Source organism: Sus scrofa, chromosome 8 (assembly GCF_054392235.1).
Source record: "Sus scrofa isolate SSC_HxYL_T2T_F1_AM1 chromosome 8, Sscrofa_HxYL_maternal_Yorkshire_Landrace_v2.0, whole genome shotgun sequence".
Taxonomy (NCBI): Eukaryota; Metazoa; Chordata; class Mammalia; order Artiodactyla; family Suidae; genus Sus; species Sus scrofa.
The window spans coordinates 61012783-61030812 of NC_139390.1; the positions used below are offsets into that span (position 1 = coordinate 61012783).

General features: G+C 45.2%; 1 protein-coding gene across 1 annotated transcript in view; it reads left to right on the forward strand.

Annotated features, from left to right (window-relative positions):
• Positions 1 to 18030, forward strand: part of LOC100523077 (polyprenal reductase) — a 51524-nt gene that overhangs the window by 29930 nt on the left and 3564 nt on the right. The window contains 7 exon segments of the mRNA XM_084971122.1: positions 5658 to 5960; positions 5962 to 6015; positions 6017 to 6043; positions 14213 to 14355; positions 16526 to 16579; positions 16582 to 16617; positions 16620 to 16721. Coding sequence (XP_084827248.1) covers positions 5658 to 5960; positions 5962 to 6015; positions 6017 to 6043; positions 14213 to 14355; positions 16526 to 16579; positions 16582 to 16617; positions 16620 to 16721 — 719 coding nt within the window.

Genomic DNA, 18030 nt, shown 5'->3' on the forward strand with positions numbered 1-18030 from the left:
TATTTATGGAATCATTTTTATTCCGTAAATCTATGTATCCCTGTACTAATACTACAGTCTTAGTTACTATAGCTTTATATTAATTCTCGAAATAAGATCACCTAAATTCTTTTTTTTCTCCTTCAATCTTATCTTGAGTTATTTAGGTTCTTTGTTTTTCATATACATTTTAGATTCATCATGTCAATTTCCAAAAAATTCTTGCTGGGATTTCAGTTGTGGCTATGTTGAATAAATAGATCAATATAGGAGGAATTAACATCTTAACATTGAATCCTCTGCAACAGAAACACGATCTGTCTTTTCATTTATCATTTCTAATTTTTCTCAAGCTCATAAGGAACAGTCACTAAAATCACACTCTGGGCCATAAATACTCCTTCCTTCACAAATTTTTAAAAACAGGAATCACATGTCTGTGCTCAGATCACAGCAGAATTAAGCTAGAAATCAATAATAGAAAGATAGGAAAATTTCAAAATACATGGATATTAAACAACACACTTCTAAACAACACATGGGTCAAAGAATAAATCTCAAGGCAAATTTTAAAATAGTTTGAACTAAATGAAGACACAATTTGTCAAATTTTGTGGGAAGCAACAAAAGCAGTGGTTAGAGGGAAATGTATAGCACTGAAAGCATACAAGAAAAACCTAAAATCAATAAGCTAAGTTCCCACTTTAGAAAACTAGAAAAAGAAGAGCAAATTGAGCCCAAAGTAAGCAGAGGAAAATAAGAATTAGAGCAGAAATCAATGAAATTGAAAATGGGAAATCAGTGGAGAAAATTAACGAAATCAAAAGCTGATTCCTTTAAAAAAATTGATAAAACTGATAAGCATCTAGCCAGGCTAAGAAGAGCAAGAACATGAATTACTAATATCAAAAATTAAAGTGGACATCACTACAGATCCCATGAATATTAAAAGGATAACCAATGAATATATGGGAGTACTCTATACTTTCTGCTCATTTCTCTATAAACCTAAAACTGCTCTAAAATAAAGCCTACTAATAAAAAATAAAAAACAAAAGCAAACAAAAAAGAGATGTGCTGTCAGCAGGTTGAGCCTAGAAGGGTAGGGAGGATATTATTCTTAACGGATGGGGAATAGGGCATATGGTAACAAAAAGCATTTGTGCTTGAAAACTACTGAATAAGTATGATCTCCAAAGATGGTTACATTCTGAGGCATGGGAGTTTGGATGTCAACATACACATTTTTGTAATACACAATCCAACCCCTAACCTGGGGGATGAAGTGGAAGGCACCAGGCAAAGCTGGACTTTAGAGCAGGAAGGCATTTATCTAGGGCAGAAAAGCAGATAGGCCCATGGAATGAATGGGAAGCCATGGGCCCCAGTTCCAGTTAAGGGGAAATAAAGCCAAAGTGGACCTTCAAGACTCAGGCAGAACACTGATGAGACCCAGCTGGGGAGGAGCAGGCCCAAGACCTGTGCCAAGACTCATACCAGGGATGAGGTGGTCAGATTCAATCCTGTGCTCAGATTTAATTGGCAGAACAGAGGTAAGGACAGGTGTGGCCATCAATATAACCACAGGTGCGTAGAGTGTCCCCCCACCCCCGATGAAACAGGTATTCAGATCTCAGACCTTCTGAGAGTGAGGGGCTGACAGGGCAAAGTGCATGGTGGTTTGGATGGAGAAGGTTATGAAGACCCAGTGCAGGATGATGGGCTTGGAATTTGACAAAAAGCAAATAAGAGGACTGTCAGGTGGCCTGGGCTGTCCCATGAGTTTAGGTCATAATCTTGCAATGAGCCCAGCCTGCTCAGTGGCTCTGATAGGAAGTGGGTGGTTGAGTCCACACTGTGTTGGGGATTTTCAGGGCCACTGCAAATGAGAAATGGGGTATGTGTAGAATGAGAAGCACGAAAAAAAGCAACAACCGAGCATGAATTCAGGCTGGGAAGGAAAAGCAGCAAAGCATATGTGTCTCAGAAGCACTCACTCCTCACTCCCTACTGCAACGGTTTTCCTTTAGGCCACAACAAAACTTCTACCTGCTTACCTGCCTTTCATCTCACCCACCCTTGCCTCCCCTTCTCCATCCTGCTGCCAGAATGAGCCGAAAGGTTTAATCATGTTGCTCCTTTGCATAAAATTCACTTTCTATTGCCTAAATACAGCAGATACAGTATGCTGTACACCTAGGTCTTCTGTTCAGCAGAGGAAGCCATATCGTGTAGACAAAGAAGCAGTGGCATCAAATCAGATATGCTTGCAGCTGATGCCAACCCTCCATTTGCTTGCAAAAGGTGTACAAGTGTGACTGCTTTCCACATGGAATTTGATGCACCGCCACCATCAAGCAGGACCTTGCTGGTACCATTTCCTGAGTCTACAAGGTTCTCTCTGTCCTGGCTCTCCCTCTCCAAGGAACCCTCACCATCCTTCAAGAAGACCACTGACCACACCAGCTGGAAACGACCACTCCCCCATTTAGCCCTTTTTCTCTTCTTCATTGTGTTTTTTCAAATGTACATGAAATTAGCATTTTTGAACATCTGTGTGACAGGTGGTGCATGAGGTGCTTTTATTTAGATGGATTTTACCAATCTCCTCAAGGAAGAATTACTGGGCCCACTGTACAGCTGAGGAGAATTAAAGGGGTGCTAACACTCATGGAGGGCCTGTTCTGTGCACAGAGCTTTCCACGTGTAACCTCACTCAACCCACACAGAAGCCCTGTGGGACAGCTTCTATTTCAGAGGTGACCGTAAGTTACACAGAGGATTTTAAGTAATGGAGCGATCAATCTAATCCAAGTGTGTTTGCCTCCAAACCCCCTGGGCTTTTCACTCTGACATGCTCTTGAAGAAGCCTATGGAAGTTCCCATCGTGGCTCAGTGGTTAACGAATCTGACTAGGAACCATGAGCTTGCAGGTTCGATTCCTGGCCTTGCTCAGTGGGTTAAGGATCCGGCATTGCTGTGAGCTGTGGTGTAGGTCGCAGGTGCGGCTCGGATGCAGTGTTGCTGTGGCTCTGGCACAGGCTGGTGGCTACAGCTCCGATTCGACCCCTAGCCTGGGAACCTCCACATGCCATGGGAGTGGCTCAAGAATTGGCAAAAAGACAAAAAGAAAAAAAGGTGATCTTGGCTCTGTGGACCCCTCCCATAGCTCATTATTATAAAACCTTATGTATGGTGGAGGCTGGTAAATTTCTTCATTCATTCATGCATTCATTCAGTCATTCCACAGATATTTACTGAGCAGCTCCTATGTGCTTCCTCAATGAAGAAATGAATGCATGTGGCATGGCACATGGTAGCAAGGGCTGTGGAGATACGGGAGTGTGGGCAGTGGGAGGAGGTTCTGTTTTTGGACCCTCCGTTACACTCCACTGTCTCTGTGTCTGCTGCTTCCACATCATGCTGACATAATTACCACATCCCTGTGTTTGTCTTGATAGCTCATGAAGCAAGTGGCCTTTTTATTTTCAAGAGTGCTTTAACCATCTTCAGCCCTTCCTACTTCTATATAGATTTTAGAATCAGCTTCTTAAGATCCACAAAATGCTGGGGTTTGATTGGGATTTTTATTCTATAAATCAGCTTAGGGAGAATTCACTTTAACTACACTAAGTCTTACAATCTGTGAGCTTAGTAGAGCTCTCCTTTAATGTCAGTGACATTTTATTTTCTTTGAAGACTTATGTACTTTTATTAGGTTTATTCCAGACATATAATAGTTTAAGTCATTGAAAATGGGATCTTTAAGACATTTATTTTCTGTTTATTGCTGGGAAATAAAAATGATCAACATTTAGAAACTGATTCTTATATCTGGCAATCTTATCAAACTATTAGTTCTAATATCTGTGGACTCTATTGGAATCTCATATTCAAAAAGTTACAGTTTGTTTCTTACTTTGCAGTCCTTAGACCTTTTATTTCTTTTTCTTATTTATTGAGCTGGCTAGGGCCTTCAGGAAAGCAGTGACTCCAAAAGTGACTGAATTTTGGTTTCATAGTTTGAAGGCAGAATCAACAGGATTTGTGGACAAATTGTATTTAGGCTGTGAGAGCAAGAAAGGAATCAAGGATTTGGGCCTGAACAATTAGAAAAATGATATTTAATGCAGGCCAAGCCAAAGGTTTGTTGATTGTACAGTGCTGGAAATTAAATGAAGAAAGACAAAAACCAACTACACTTATTGGCAGTGATCTCCCTCACAGGCTTAAGCCTGGTTTTCCACTTTTGAAATAACTCACACTCTAGTAAATCTGTACACAAATGTACAGATGCTCTGAGTTGGGCCTAACTTAGGTTTCCTGTTCAGTCACTGCCCTCTACAGGGAGCTTGTGTGAGTATGAGCTGTGCACACTAATAAAAATCCAAACCAGGAGTTCCTGCCGTGACTCAGTGGTTAACAAATCCGACTAGGAACCATGGGGTTGCAGGTTCAATCCCTGGCCTTGCTCAGTGGGTTAAGGATCCGGTATTGCCGTGAGCTGTGGTGTAGGTTGCAGACGCAGCTCATATCCCAAGTTGCTGTGGCTCTGGCGTAGGCCGGTGGCTACAGCTCCGATTCGACCCCTAGCATGGGAACCTCCATATGCCACGGAAGTGGCCCAAGAAATGGCAAAAAGATGAAAAATAAAAAATAAAAATAAAAACCCAAACCAAGAAATATAGGTTAATTTCTCCTTCCATCCTCAATCTTTCCTGTGTCCAACACACACACACACACACACACACACACACACACACACACACACACAGTTTTGCAATCTCTCCCCAGATCAGGAAACTACAACAGAACCTCCCACTCAGGAAACGTGGTCCCTGCAAGGCCCTTCAGGTAGCTTTTCTAGAAGGTTGTCCTAGAAGGGCCAGCTACAATTCTACGGGCTTAACCTAAGAACATTGAAGAGTCACTGAAGAGGTGACCCTTGAAAGACCCTGGGTCACAGAAAGAGATCTCATTATCCCAGATGGAAGGCCAGTGTGATCATCCTGGCAAAGGCCTGTTGAAACCACCCTAACCTCCCATTTTAAAGCATTTTAAAAATATTAAGTTAAATTTTCATTTGTCCTAACTGAAAATCAATGTTGTTTAAAAGTGATTAAGTCAAGAAAAATAGCACTGTCACTGCATGGAGGGAAATACCAGAAGAAATGGTTCATGAAGTTAAAAACTTCACCTTTAAGGAGTGGAATTCTAGTAGTTACTGGTTTTTAAAATACAATTTTTACCACTTTCATTTCTGTACTTGCAACTGCCTTAATGACTTTCCGCTCTACGTATTTATACCATACACAGTCATCTAATATTCATTTTTGTGTATGAGCTACCTTCTTTATCCATCCATACACACATTCACATGAACATAGCTGTTCAGTTGGCTTTTTTTTCACTTAACCCTTAGTTTCAGTTGCAGTGAACAGTTCACCGCGTTTCTAGTCTTCAGAATTACCATGACTGCATGGTATCCAGTGTGTTGCTGTACCATAATTTAGCTAAATACCTTAAAGGGTAATATTCTGGACTGTTTTCATTTTCCACTGAAAATAACACTACAGTGAAAACTTGCAGGCACGTGGTCTTGTTCGTTCCACTTTGACTGAATCACGATTGCTGAATCACGTTCTGGGGTTCCATCTAAGCGGCTCAACTCACATTAGGGACAGACACTATCAAGTTAGTATCAGCGGCGGCACGGGGTTCAAAGGACCCCCGCATTATGGCTGGCCCTCCGCCCAAGGGGCGGGGCCAAGTGCGTCCCCATCCCGCGCTGCGTCACCGTCTTCCTGCCCGCGAATTGAGGCGTCTCGGCTGTGGGCCGCGCGGGCTCGAGGAGCGCGGACACGGGGCGCGCCGGCCGTGGCTCCCTGGGCAGCGGCCGCGCTCCCGCCCTTGAAGCCGCTGCGTGCGTTGAGGCTCACGCTGGCCGCTGCTTTCCTGACGACCCTCCTGCTGCAGCTCGTGCTGCGCGCTTTTCCAGGACCTGATCCGCTGCGGGAAAACAGGGCACGGTGGACCCCTGCCGGGCCTTGACTGTCCCCAAGAGGTCACCGCGCTCGGGCAGCCGGCAGAGGGCAGCAGATGCGGGCATGGCTGGCGCGGACCCGGCCGCAAGCCCGCATGTTCCCAGCCACGCTGTTAGCTGGCCTCCCGCGCGCTGCCGTGGCTGCCGTCTGGCCCTGGCAGCAGAATCATCCGAGGGCGCAGGAATGTGAATAGGTGGCCGCACGTAGTCGTTCTTTCGGGGGAAAGTGGCAGCGCTCCTAAATTTGGGCCTGGTCACAAGTTGAAATCTTTCTCCCCAAAGGCTCCTCTTTCCCTTCTCCTGGCCTCCAGGGACTCCTCATCTAACTCAAAGTCTCCGGAGGTCACTAGAAATGAAGCCGAGCCCGCCCTTCACTCCTCTGTGTCTCCTATTTGTAACCCTGCCCCCGCCCCCGCCGCCGCGACCCTCTCAGGCAGGATGAAGGGAGGGAAAGCTGGTCACCGCCTGTCGCCGCTGACGCTTCACCCCCACCAGGGTATGTACCTCTAGAGAAAGCTGCCCAAGTGGCACATTTTAGGCATACTTGGTCCCTAAGCAGCATTTGACTTCAATAAATTTCAAAACTAAGTTTAACGAGCTGTTACACCGTTAGGGCTTAAGCAAAATTATTTAAGAAACTGTCCAACTTGTTAGATATTTTTGTTTGTTTTTATTTTAAATTCAGAACCTAGCCAGGTCACACACTTCTAGATGGTAGGCACAGATTTCTTTCTTTCTTTTTTTTTTTTTTTTTTTTTTTTGAGATAATATCCCAGGTTGGCATTTAGGAAAGAATCTGCAGAAATGACAGGGTTTCTGATGTATAAACACCTTGGTGCTCTGGTAGGCAGTGCCCAGATCCGCAGATAAGAAAGGGTCTAAGTGCACGTGACTTCCCGCTTTGTTGGTGAAAGATTCACCAAGTGTTAACACTGCGAAGGGAACCCAGGTCATTCTGAGGAAGGGTGAAGGGAATGAGGGCTTGGGCAGAAGTAGACAATTCAAATGCAAGGATTAAACCTGTTTCTTAGAGGCTCTTTTTAAGCGGAAATTTCCTGCCACTATTTTTAATCAGGTTCTGATTGTACTAAGTACTTTTCTACTTCTTAGAGGAGGCATTCCTAGGTTATTTATTTTAATGTTATTAAGTGAAGAAAAAAAGTATTTGAGTGCAAATCTAACAGTTTACTTTCTGCATTTTAAAATGGTGTTAAGGAGTTCCTGTCGTGGCTCGGTGGTTAACGAATCTGACTAGGAACCATGAGGTTGTGGGTTGCATCACAGGCCTCGCTCAGTGGTTAAGGATCCGGCGTTGCCATGAGCTGTGATGTAGGTAGCAGACGTGGATCGGATCCCGAGTTGCTGTGGCTCTGGCATAGGCCAGCAGCTATAGCTCCGATTAGACCCCTAGCCTGGGAACCTCCATATGCAGTGGGTGCGGCCCTGTAGGAGAAAATGTCCCAATAAAATGTAGAAAGGAGAGACCCCAGCCATGATGACTAAGCAAAGTCTAGCCAACTGCCCCAACCAGTCCTCCTCCATGCATCTGCTTTCGCATCTACTACCTTGCCTGACGTCACTCCAGTCCAACTAGTCAAGCTTGGACCCGGAAGACGTAGCCCATAAAAGCCTTGTGAAACCCTTCTTCCGGGCTCAGACTCTGGAGAGCGATCTCCTCTGAGCCCGCCGGGGTAATAAAACTGAGTTCTCCAACTCTCCGAGTGCTCGCTTGGTTTCTCGCTGGGTAAAAGAGCTGATCCACTGCAGCCGCAAAGCTGCCGGAGCTGGTACGCTACAGCCACGGGGCTGTCGCCAGAGCTGATACGCTGCATACGCTGCAGCGCAGGGCTGCTGGGTATCTGCCGTAACAGCCCTAGGAAAGACAAATGAATAAAAAAATAAAATGGTACTGAATGATGCTAGATTCAAGAGTATTTTCAGATCATTGTCTGCACTTCCCTATTTCTCTGGCTCCCCTGCACTCCTTGTTTCTACTCCAGTTTGTCAAGTCATTATATGAGAGCCAAGAGACAGATTTTGTACCTTCCCCTCTTCATTACTACAAGATTGGTACTCTTCAGGCCCCTTGTAATTTCTACTACATTATGAAATAATTGATGCTTTTTTCCTCTTTCAGAATTCTAGAATGGATCTGTGCATGGTGTTTTGTTTGGCTTTTTTTCTCAATTTAAACTGAAACTTTTTATACTAAAGAAAATACAGAAAATCCAAGCCAATAGTGAAAGGCAAAGATGTCTATATGCTACATTTACATTTTTTTCCTTGTTCAAAATTTAATAGTACTATTAAAAATGAGCATAAGCCTATAATTTTTATATTTAGAAATAGGCAGCTGTCAATTACATTTCTTCATCTAGAAGTTTAGGTGATTTTGTTTGGGATTTTTTTTCTAAAGAGACAAGAATTAAACCTTTAGTTTGTGGAGTGTGGTTTCATTAGCCCTGTCTGGTATGTTTCTTTTTTTTTAAATTAAGGTGATAGTTGCTTTTCTTGTTTTCTTTTTGGTTCCTAGAGTTTCGATTTCCCAGAAAATCTGAATAAATCTATAACCCCGAACATGAGTTACAATGCACTTTACTTGCATAGTGTATATATAGAGGTACTTCTGTTTCAAGTATTTCAAAATGTTATGGAAACTTTGCAGTTGAGTTGAGCTTTAGAGACAGAACCATCCAAAGTTTCCCTACTGGGGTTCAGGGGTCCTAACCAGCAGTCGGGAAACTGTGGATAGAATTCAGGGCAAATTGATTGGGAAAAAAGTACATCTTTTTTTCACTAACCTCTAGGTGAAATTCAGCATCTCCTGAATGATGAATGTGATCAACAAACCACAGAATTAGCAGTACCTGCAATTTTGTGACAAGTTTTTTCAATATCACATTAAAAATATTTTAAAAACCTCCAAACATTATTTTCTTCCCAGTAAGAATACTGTATTGTTATTCTCAACTAGATCTTGTCATTTAAAACATTAAGAAGCACATATATTACTATATCACAAATGTTTCTTAGTTATGTTACTTCTATTTCTATATAGTTGGTTTCCTTTGCAATCCTGAGGCATTTTCATGCCTGGCAAGGGGTCGGTTGCCTTCACATTATTGCCAAAGGAGGCCATGGGAGAAAAATATTAACAACTGCTGCTCTGGACTATAAACTTTCCATATAGTTACATTTGTCTTGTCTGTTGTCATATCTCTGGTCCAATGCCTGACATGATAATCAGTGCTTTGAATGAATCAAAGAAAAAAAAGATGTTTTAGGTTTAAGTGGTTTGGTGGTTAACTTGGCTGATTTCTCTGAGAGTGACTTTGGATGAAATGCCTTCTCTTTCATTCATTTATTTATTTAACCAGTGTTTATGGAGTGCTTCTATGTGCCAGGAGCTATTCTCTGTTCCTTGGAGCCTTTGTTTTTGTAAACAGACAGTAAATATGTAAACAAATCTTGTAGAACAAGCACAATAATTTCAAATGGTAGTAACTGCTCCAGAGGTAATTCAACCTGGTTACTTGATCATGAGCAAGACAGGGGTGGTGGTGACAGCTTTGGAAAGGTTGGTCAGTAATGGGCGGAATGGGAGATGGGTTCAATTCCAGGAGGCCGCCCTTATGAGCACAGTGGAGATTAGATTTGAGTCTGAGCGTATGAGAAGCAGCTTTAGGATGGGGAGGGGGCATGGCGTTACATGATGTATGTTTGAAGGGATGACTAACTGTTGCATGAACACTAGATAAGATGCTGTCAGTGGTCCAGGTAGGAGGTAGTGGTGTGTGCTAGAGTGTTGCCATAATAGCAAAAAGGTGGTGATGACATCAAAGCCCATAGCACAGGGCCAGGCACCCAGTCAGAGCTTAGTAACCATTAGTTCCCTTCTTTAGTTAACCCCATAATTCCCGTAACTGGTCCTGGAATCAATTCTGGCAGTCAGCACATACGTATTAAGTCAGATAACATCTCTTGACACAGAACCATCCAGTGGCTTCCAGCTCACAGGAAGAGCCCTAGGCCCTCTCCAGTCTTGTCCCCCCACCTCACTGACTGTCTTCTATAGTTTGCCCCCCATGTAGCTCCAGTCCAGGTTTTCTTCTACCTCAGGGGCTTTGCACTGCCTGTTCCCTCTACCTGGAAAGCTCTTCCCCAAAATAGCCGGGTGGTTTATGCCCTCACTTCCTGTAAATCTGCTCAGGTATTATCTTCTCAGTGAGGCATGCCCTATCCACCCTGCTTAAAAGTATAATACTGCCTTCTTTTCTGACCAGCTTAAGTTTTCTCAGTAGCAGTTACCACCTACTGACATGCTATAAAATTTAGTTGTGTGTGCGACTGTGAGTCTAAGCTCCATGAAGGCAGGAATTGTTGTCTGTTGAGTTTGCTACATCCCCAGAGCCTAGAGCAGTTCCTGGCTTTTAATAAACACCAAAATGTTAAGTCAGAGGAGTGCTTGCTCAATGCCCAGCCCAGTTTTACCCTGAGGATCACTGAAGCCCTGCACCCAACATCTTGCCTCCGTTAAGCAAAGTGCCAAGGTAGGAAGGAGAGGGAGAGCATGTGAGAAAAGGAAGGAATTTTTAGATCTGCTTTTGAGGCAAGAGCCGAGCTGAGTTTTTTGTTTTAATGAGATATAATGGAGTTCCTCCTGTGGTGCAGCGGGTTAAGAATCCAACAGCAGCGGCTTGGGACTCTGTGGAGGTGACGGTTCAATCTCAGGCTGGGGGCAGTGGGTTAGAGGATCTGGTGTTGCCATGATTGCAGGAGTCCCTGCAGTCCCTGGCCTGGGATCTTCCATTTGTCACAGGTGTGGCCATGAAAAGAGAGAGAGACCCTCGAATAAAGAGTAGAACAAGTTTCCTATCAAGGGCAATCAGGCAAGCAAAGCAAGAGAAGAAAGTGCAAGATGGAGGAATAAGGGAAACAACCTGCCTGTGAATCAGTGCCCCATGGCACCAGTAGGGCCCCGCAAGGTGTGGCTGCGCAGCTTATATCAGGCACACCTGAGTGATCTGGGTGACTTAAGGTTTGGTATGAATTGGTGCACGTTTGTAGGGTCAGAAAAGCAGGTTCAGGCAAGTTCAAGCAGGTTCTTGCACGCATAGAAGCACAGTGGTGTGATTTTAGCTTCAGAGTCACCAGGGCAGGGTCTGGAGCCAAGCACTGCCACTTACCACATGACCTTCTGAGCTTAGTTTTCTCATCTGCCACATGAGGATAACCACATCAACTCAACAGGATTGTTGGGAAGATGAGATAATCTTAACTGGTCTTCTCACAACTAGACTTTTACCTAGTTACCAGAGAGGTGGGTTTTTTGTTTTTTGGTTTTTTTTCCACATAAAGAAAGAGTGAAATGAATGAGCAATGCTCTCTATTTTTTGATTGTAATAAAATATACATCATGATTACCACTTTAACCCTTTTTGAGTAGATACAGTTCAGTGGCTTTAAGTGTATTCACATTGCTCTGCAGCCATCAACACCATCCACATCCAGAACTTTTCCATCAATCAGGAGGAATTTTTAAAACATAAATGATTACTTCAAGCCACTCTGTTCAGATAGCTCTCCATCACACGAAAAACCCAGTGTTCTTACATGGCCTAGTCCTCTCCACACAGGTGGCCTTTATGGTTGTCCTTTCCTCTGCCTAGAAAAGTCTTTCCATAGAAATGCACAAGCGTTACTCATTCTAGCCAAGAGTCACTTCCACAAGGCCATCCCTGACCATCTACCCAGAACAGCACCCCCCACCACCCCGTCCCGTCACCCAGTATTGGGCTGAATGTCTAAAGGTGCATTTGCTGTCTGCTGAAAGGCACACTTCACCAGGGCAGGTACCTGGTCACAGTTCACTCCCTGCTGAGTCCCCAGCTGTAAGAATATCACCTTGCAGGTTCCAAGTGCTTGATACAGTGTTTTTTGGAATGAAGTAGGTAAAGTGGCTCAAAAGTTGCCCCTCAGAGATTCTTACAGTAAGTGAAATAAGTCAGAAAGAGACAAATACCACATGTTATTACTAATGTGTGGAACCTAAAATACAGCGCAAATGAAACCATCTACAGAACAGAAACAGGCTCACAGACATGGAGAACACATTGTGGTTGCTAAGGGGGAGGGGCGGGGGGAGGGTGTGGGATGGACTGGGAGGTTGGGGTTAGTAGATGCAAACTATTCTTTTGAGAATGGATAATCAATGAGGTCTTGTGTACAGCACAGAGAATGATGTCCAGTCTCCTGGGACAGACCATGACGGACCATGACAGACCATCAACTACGCTTTAATACAAATAAAAGATGGACATTAATACTAAAAAAACAGTTGCCCCTCAGAGGTCTCACCCCCTGCCCCCATACTCTTTCCGAGGCGCCTGCCAAGCGAGGTGCTGCTGACATTCTGCTCTGCTCTGTTGGCTCAGTTCTGGAAGTGTGTCTTAAGGAAGGCCCTGGGAGGCAACCAAAGGCCAGGGTCCTGGGGATGGAGACAAATGGATAGAACTGACACTTCTTGCATGAACTTTGGAGTAAACTAAGCTCTGTAGCCTGGAGAAGATGCTTATCAGGAGTGACAGGGTATCTCAGAGAGGGCAGATCCTGGGGTAGAACTTGTACCAGCAGTGGGGAGAATTGAGTGGGTTGCTGTGGAGTGAGCAGCCCAGATCAGTGCTTGGCAGACTGGGTTGTGGCCATGGTCTGGATCTGTGAGTTCTGGCAAGAGTATTCTAGATGCACCAGAAGGAGTCCCTGAGTCTGCGTGTGATCCAGACCATCTCGCCACATCACAGATTCATGGGACAAGCAGGAGGGCTTAACATAGATGTGACAAGGTCCAATGACCTCCAGGCCCCTGCAGAGTCTGAATGATTTTGAGTTGAAAGTACAAAGAGAGACTTCAAAAGAACCTATGTTATGCCCTTGTGTTATATCAGATGATTTCTTGCAGCAAACCAATGTCACCTTTTGTGTTAAATGAACACTATTAATTGCTAATATCAATTTTTATTAGCTTTGTGATTTTATTTATTCATTACTGTGCTGATTGCAAAATAGGTGCTCTGCCCATCAGGAATTGGTAGCTAGTTTTATGATTTCATGTTTGTCATGTCATTATAAAAGGAATTTAGGTCAACACAATTTAGGAAAACAATGAATCAGAAGACCTTTAAGGTTTCTTGCAGTCTTGAGAGCCTGTGATTGTGCAAATCTTGTGTAACAGTTGTATGGCTATCATGGCAGTGTTACTCGAGATTTAGAAATCTTCCACAAGGGAGTTCCCGTCGTGGCTCAGTGGTTAACAAATCCGCCTAGGAACAATGAGGTCGAGGGTGCGATCCCTGCCCTTGCTCAGTGGGTTAAGGATCCAGCATTGCCGTGACCTGTGGTGTAGGTCACAGACACGGCTCGGATTCTGTGTTGCTGTGGCTCTGGCATAGGCTGGCAGCTACAGCTCTGATTAGACCCCTAGCCTGCGAACCTCCATATGCTGCGGGTGTGGCCCTAGAAAAGGCAAAAAGACCAAAAAAAAAAAAAAAAAAAAAAAAGAAGAAGAAGAAGAAGAAATCTTCCACAGATCTGGCTTGTGTTTCCACAGTCTGGGCTTCCTCCACTAGACCCTGGGACCCTTTTGAGTTTGAGCTCAATCCTTGAGATAAGAAAGATAGCTAATTGTCCTTCCATCTAAGTTTAACCTCAGGAAGTGTCTTTTTCCTACAGGTTAATCAGTCCCATCATTTGAAAGGAAATTTTAAAAATCTAAACATCTGTAGGATTCAGGTTCTTATATTAAAAAGCAAAACTAAGACAAAAAAACAATAATTTGGAGTTCCCATCATGGCTCAGTGGTTAATGAATCCAACTAGGACCCATGAGGTTGCAGGTTCAATCCCTGGCCTTGCTCAGTGGGTTAAGGATTCGGCATTGCTGTGAGCTGTGGTGTAGGTTGCAGATGCAACTCAGATCCTGAGTCACTGTGGCTCTGGCATGGGCCAGCAGCTACAGCTCCAATTAGACCCCTAGCCTGGGAACCTCCATATGCCTCGGGAGCAGACCTAGAAAAGCCAAAAAAAAGCAAAACTATACTTGGGGAAAGGGAACAGGGAAACTAAAGACAGTCTTCCTGCATAATGGCTTCAAGTGGATCTGCTGTGGTTGTTCCTACTGGCTTCCCCTCTACAGGTGTTTTTCTTCCTTCTGCATCAGCCCAGTGCTGTGGAACGGCTTCCTGCTTTGGAGCCTTACTCAATCCCTGTTCCTGGGAGTGCCTTTTCCAAACTAGCTTCACAGTTTGCTGAGAAGTCTTAGGGCTGTGCAACTCCCAGGTATCAACTCCCTCGGCAAATTCCAGTTGTTGCATCCTGTTCCGGCCTTTCCACCCCCGGGGAACTCTTCTTGGTATTTCATAGCAGCTCCCAGGCTCCTCCTCAGGGGTCTGGGAATGGAGGGTGGAGCAGATCTCAGCCAGATGGCCAAGGGGAGGCCCAAGTCCTCACTGAAATCATGGCAGAGCCGAGAGTCACCCCCATCTCTGGCTCCCGGCAAGCACTGTGCTGTGTGCAGGACTGGCTGTCCTCCCTCTGATATTTTTAGTACTGTTGATAAACTTACACAGACGTTTTTACACTTCAGGGGAAAGTGTTTAGGATCCCTCAGGTTTGCCTTGAAGCATTTATCTTATATGTAGTTCCAACCAGAACCATGTCTCTGGACTCCAGCAATTTGACAGAAAATTACTTTTGGGTCACAGGTGAAAAATATTTCTTATGCCATATGGCTTTGATTATATAATAAAATTGGCTGTAAACAGTTGTTGACCAGGTGATTACAAGATAGGCTTTAAATTTGCTTCACTGTGCCTCATGTAAAGTGTGCAGAGAACAACTTAAAAAAGTAAGGCATTGATGGTGAAAAATCATAAAATGGACCCAATTAAATTCAGGCCTGGGGAGAGGGGAAAATTAGAGACAAACTGTCTGGGTGCGATCTCTGTGCTTGGTTCCAGCAGCCAAACCGCTGGCTCCCTAGGAACAGTCTTTGCTCTATAACCAGAGGAATTTGTTGCAAAAGATGGCAGTCAGGAGGCTCCCGATGTGGCTCAGTGGTTATGAACCCGACTAGGATCCATCAGCATCTGGGTTCCCTCCCTGGCCTCGCTGAGTGGGTTAAGGGTGTTGCCGTGAGCTGTGGTGTAGGTTTCGGACTTGAGTTAGATCCTGAGTTGCTTTGGCTGTGGGGTAGGCCAGCACCTGCAGCTCATATTTGACCCCTAGCCTGGCAATTTCCTTATGCTGCAGTGCGGCTGTAAAAAGACCAAAAAAAAAAAGGGGGGGGGGGCAGTCTGAGGGAAAAAAATCTCTACACATCCTACCTGGGAGGGGAGCTACCTAGGTGATCCCACTTCATTCACCTCTTCATTTGTTTACTGTGGGCTGGCCCAGGTTCTGGTATTTGGAGGGTGGTTGGGAGGAGTTTTATTTGGTTGTTTGTTTTAACCTATTCCTGAGGAGTTAGAACTAGGCTTTACTATATTTAAAACAGAAAAGCAGGCAAAGATAATCTACAGGATGGAAGTCTCCATAGGGCTCGCCCTTGGGAGGTGGGGGAAGGGACAGGGCCTGGGAGGGAACACAGGGAGGTGCTGGCTGTGCCCTGGTTCTCGATCTGAGTCCCGGGCTATACTGGTGGGATGGACTGGTTTAGTTTGTAAAAATTCACTAGGATGTATCCTCATTGTATTTTTATGATGTGTGTTTGTGATAACTTTCTTTTTTTATTTTTATTTTTTATTTCTTTTTTGCTTTTTAGGGCCGCACCCAGAGCATATGGAAGTTTCCAGGCCAAGGGTCGAATCAGAGCTGGAGCTGCCAGCCTACACCACAGCCACAGCAATCCTGGATCCTTAATCCACTGTGTGAGGCCAGGGATTGAACCTGCATCTGCTTGTATACTAGTCAGATTCCTTTCCCCTGAGCCATGATGGGAACTTCCAACATGAAAAGCAGAGGATAGATCTCAAGGCTCACAGTCCCCCCAAAGTATAATTTTTTAATATGGAAAGAAATGCCTGGTTTTCACTGTCTCTGTTCCCACCCCCTTTCTGTCTGCTCCCTGCTTGTCTGTCTCTTGTCCCCCACCCTCAGGCATCCCATCAGGAGGCTTGCTCAGAGGGGATCCAGGGACTCCTCCTGAGCCTTCATCTGGCTGTCAGTGCAGGGACCTGACTCCTCACAGTGATGCCACGCGGCCCGAAAGGCTTTCACAGCATGAAGTAGAGCCAGGAGACCTGCTCTCAGCTCTGCCACCTGCTCGCTGTGTGACCTTGAGGCAAGTTGCTTGACTTCCCTCGGCCCAATTCTTCACTCCCCTCAAAAGGCGGTGTTAGACTGGTATCTCAGGCAGCTTCCCCGCTCTAGTCTTGTCTAATACTCTGGAAGCAGAACTCTGAATTAGTCCTGGAGGGACTAGCTGAGCGCACTCGGTTCTGAATTGGAGGGGGTGGCCTGGTGCTGTCTGCCCTCTCAGGGCCAGTGTTTCCGTGGCTGCACAGCCACGGAGACGGCTCGAGTGCTTCTATGTCCGTGCCTTTCCAGGGTGACGGTTCACGTTGTGCAGGATTGTTTTGGGCTTGTCTACCACGTCTTCATCAGCCTAACTGTGCTGAGCGAAGTACCAATGGGCTGCTGGAACGGTGCGCAGTTGCTGGGGTTGGAGGGACACCGGCTAAGCGCTGCACAAAGAGTTCTGGAAGTTTGAAAGTATGAGACGTGCCCAGTGCACTTGGTATTTGAGGAGCTGGGGCTCTGATTGTAGCTTTGAAAAGTCGACATCACATTAACCACAGCTGCCAAAACCTGGGAGACGCAACATGAGCAGAATGCTTTCAGGAAAGAAGTACGTGCAGAGTCTTCAGGAGGCCTGTTTTAAGGGTGAAGAAATGACTGTGAGGTGTCCCTTGATGGTAGGGAGGTAGGTGGGTTCCTGTGGAGGAAAGAGTCAGATGGAAGCAGGGGACACACACCCAAAGACAGGAGAGCAGGTCTGCCAGCCAGGTGGCAGCACAGGGGCGGGGGTTACTACAGCTTGAAGTCCTGGAGCTGCAGAGGAGGAAGGGGTGGCCTGAGCTCCTGGTGAGTAGTTGTGATTTGAAGAGGAGGGAGGGAGCCATTTAGTTTTGTGATTATACCCGGTCTAACAAAACTTTTCTTCAAGTGAGGGAGCCTGGGGGAGAGGACCAGTGAGCACCCAGGTAAATCAGAATTGTCTTCCCCCTCTCAGGTCTCACCAGCCAGGAAAGGCAGGCAAAATCACGACCTTTATTTATGCAGGGAAATGAAATGTGAGTTTGGGGTTGGGGGGAGGAGGATTGGATATGAAACATACACGACCTCTTTTTTGTAAAAACTGTGCATGCTTATCCTAAAGAATTCAAGTTCTTTTGGGAGAGTGAAAAGAGTTTTTAGAGCTGAGGGTAACTTTTTCTGCGCCCTTGGTGTCCATCAGCCCAGACACCACAGGGCAGTTCATTCACAACTGTTTTCTCCCTGTGTCCTAGAGCTGCCCAGTCCCTCCTCTTGAAGTGAGACCAGGGGCTGGGTATTTCCCATGTTCGTCAGTGAGCTTCCTCCTCAGGTCTGGTTTTGCAGTCAGGGGCCTCAATCATCCTCTCTCTTGCTGCAGGACAATCCAAGGCTTCCCTGGCTCTAGCAAAAATTTTCGAGTACAGCTTATTGATGATCTTTCTCAATTCCTGGGTTATTTATTGGCTACAGCCACTCAGCCACTATCTCCATCTAATTTCTCTAAACTTAAGTCAGTTTTTCCTCCCTGAGCTTTTGGCTCTGGCTTCCTTGTGCAGTCTTGTCATTGTCACAGTATGAGCTGTCATTCCTGGAGGACAGTCCTAGGTTTTCACCCAAAGGAACTTTCCAGGACACTGAGCAGCACCTGGTCTGTCAGCACAACACATCCTCCTGGAGCTCCCTCTACTGGCTGACCCA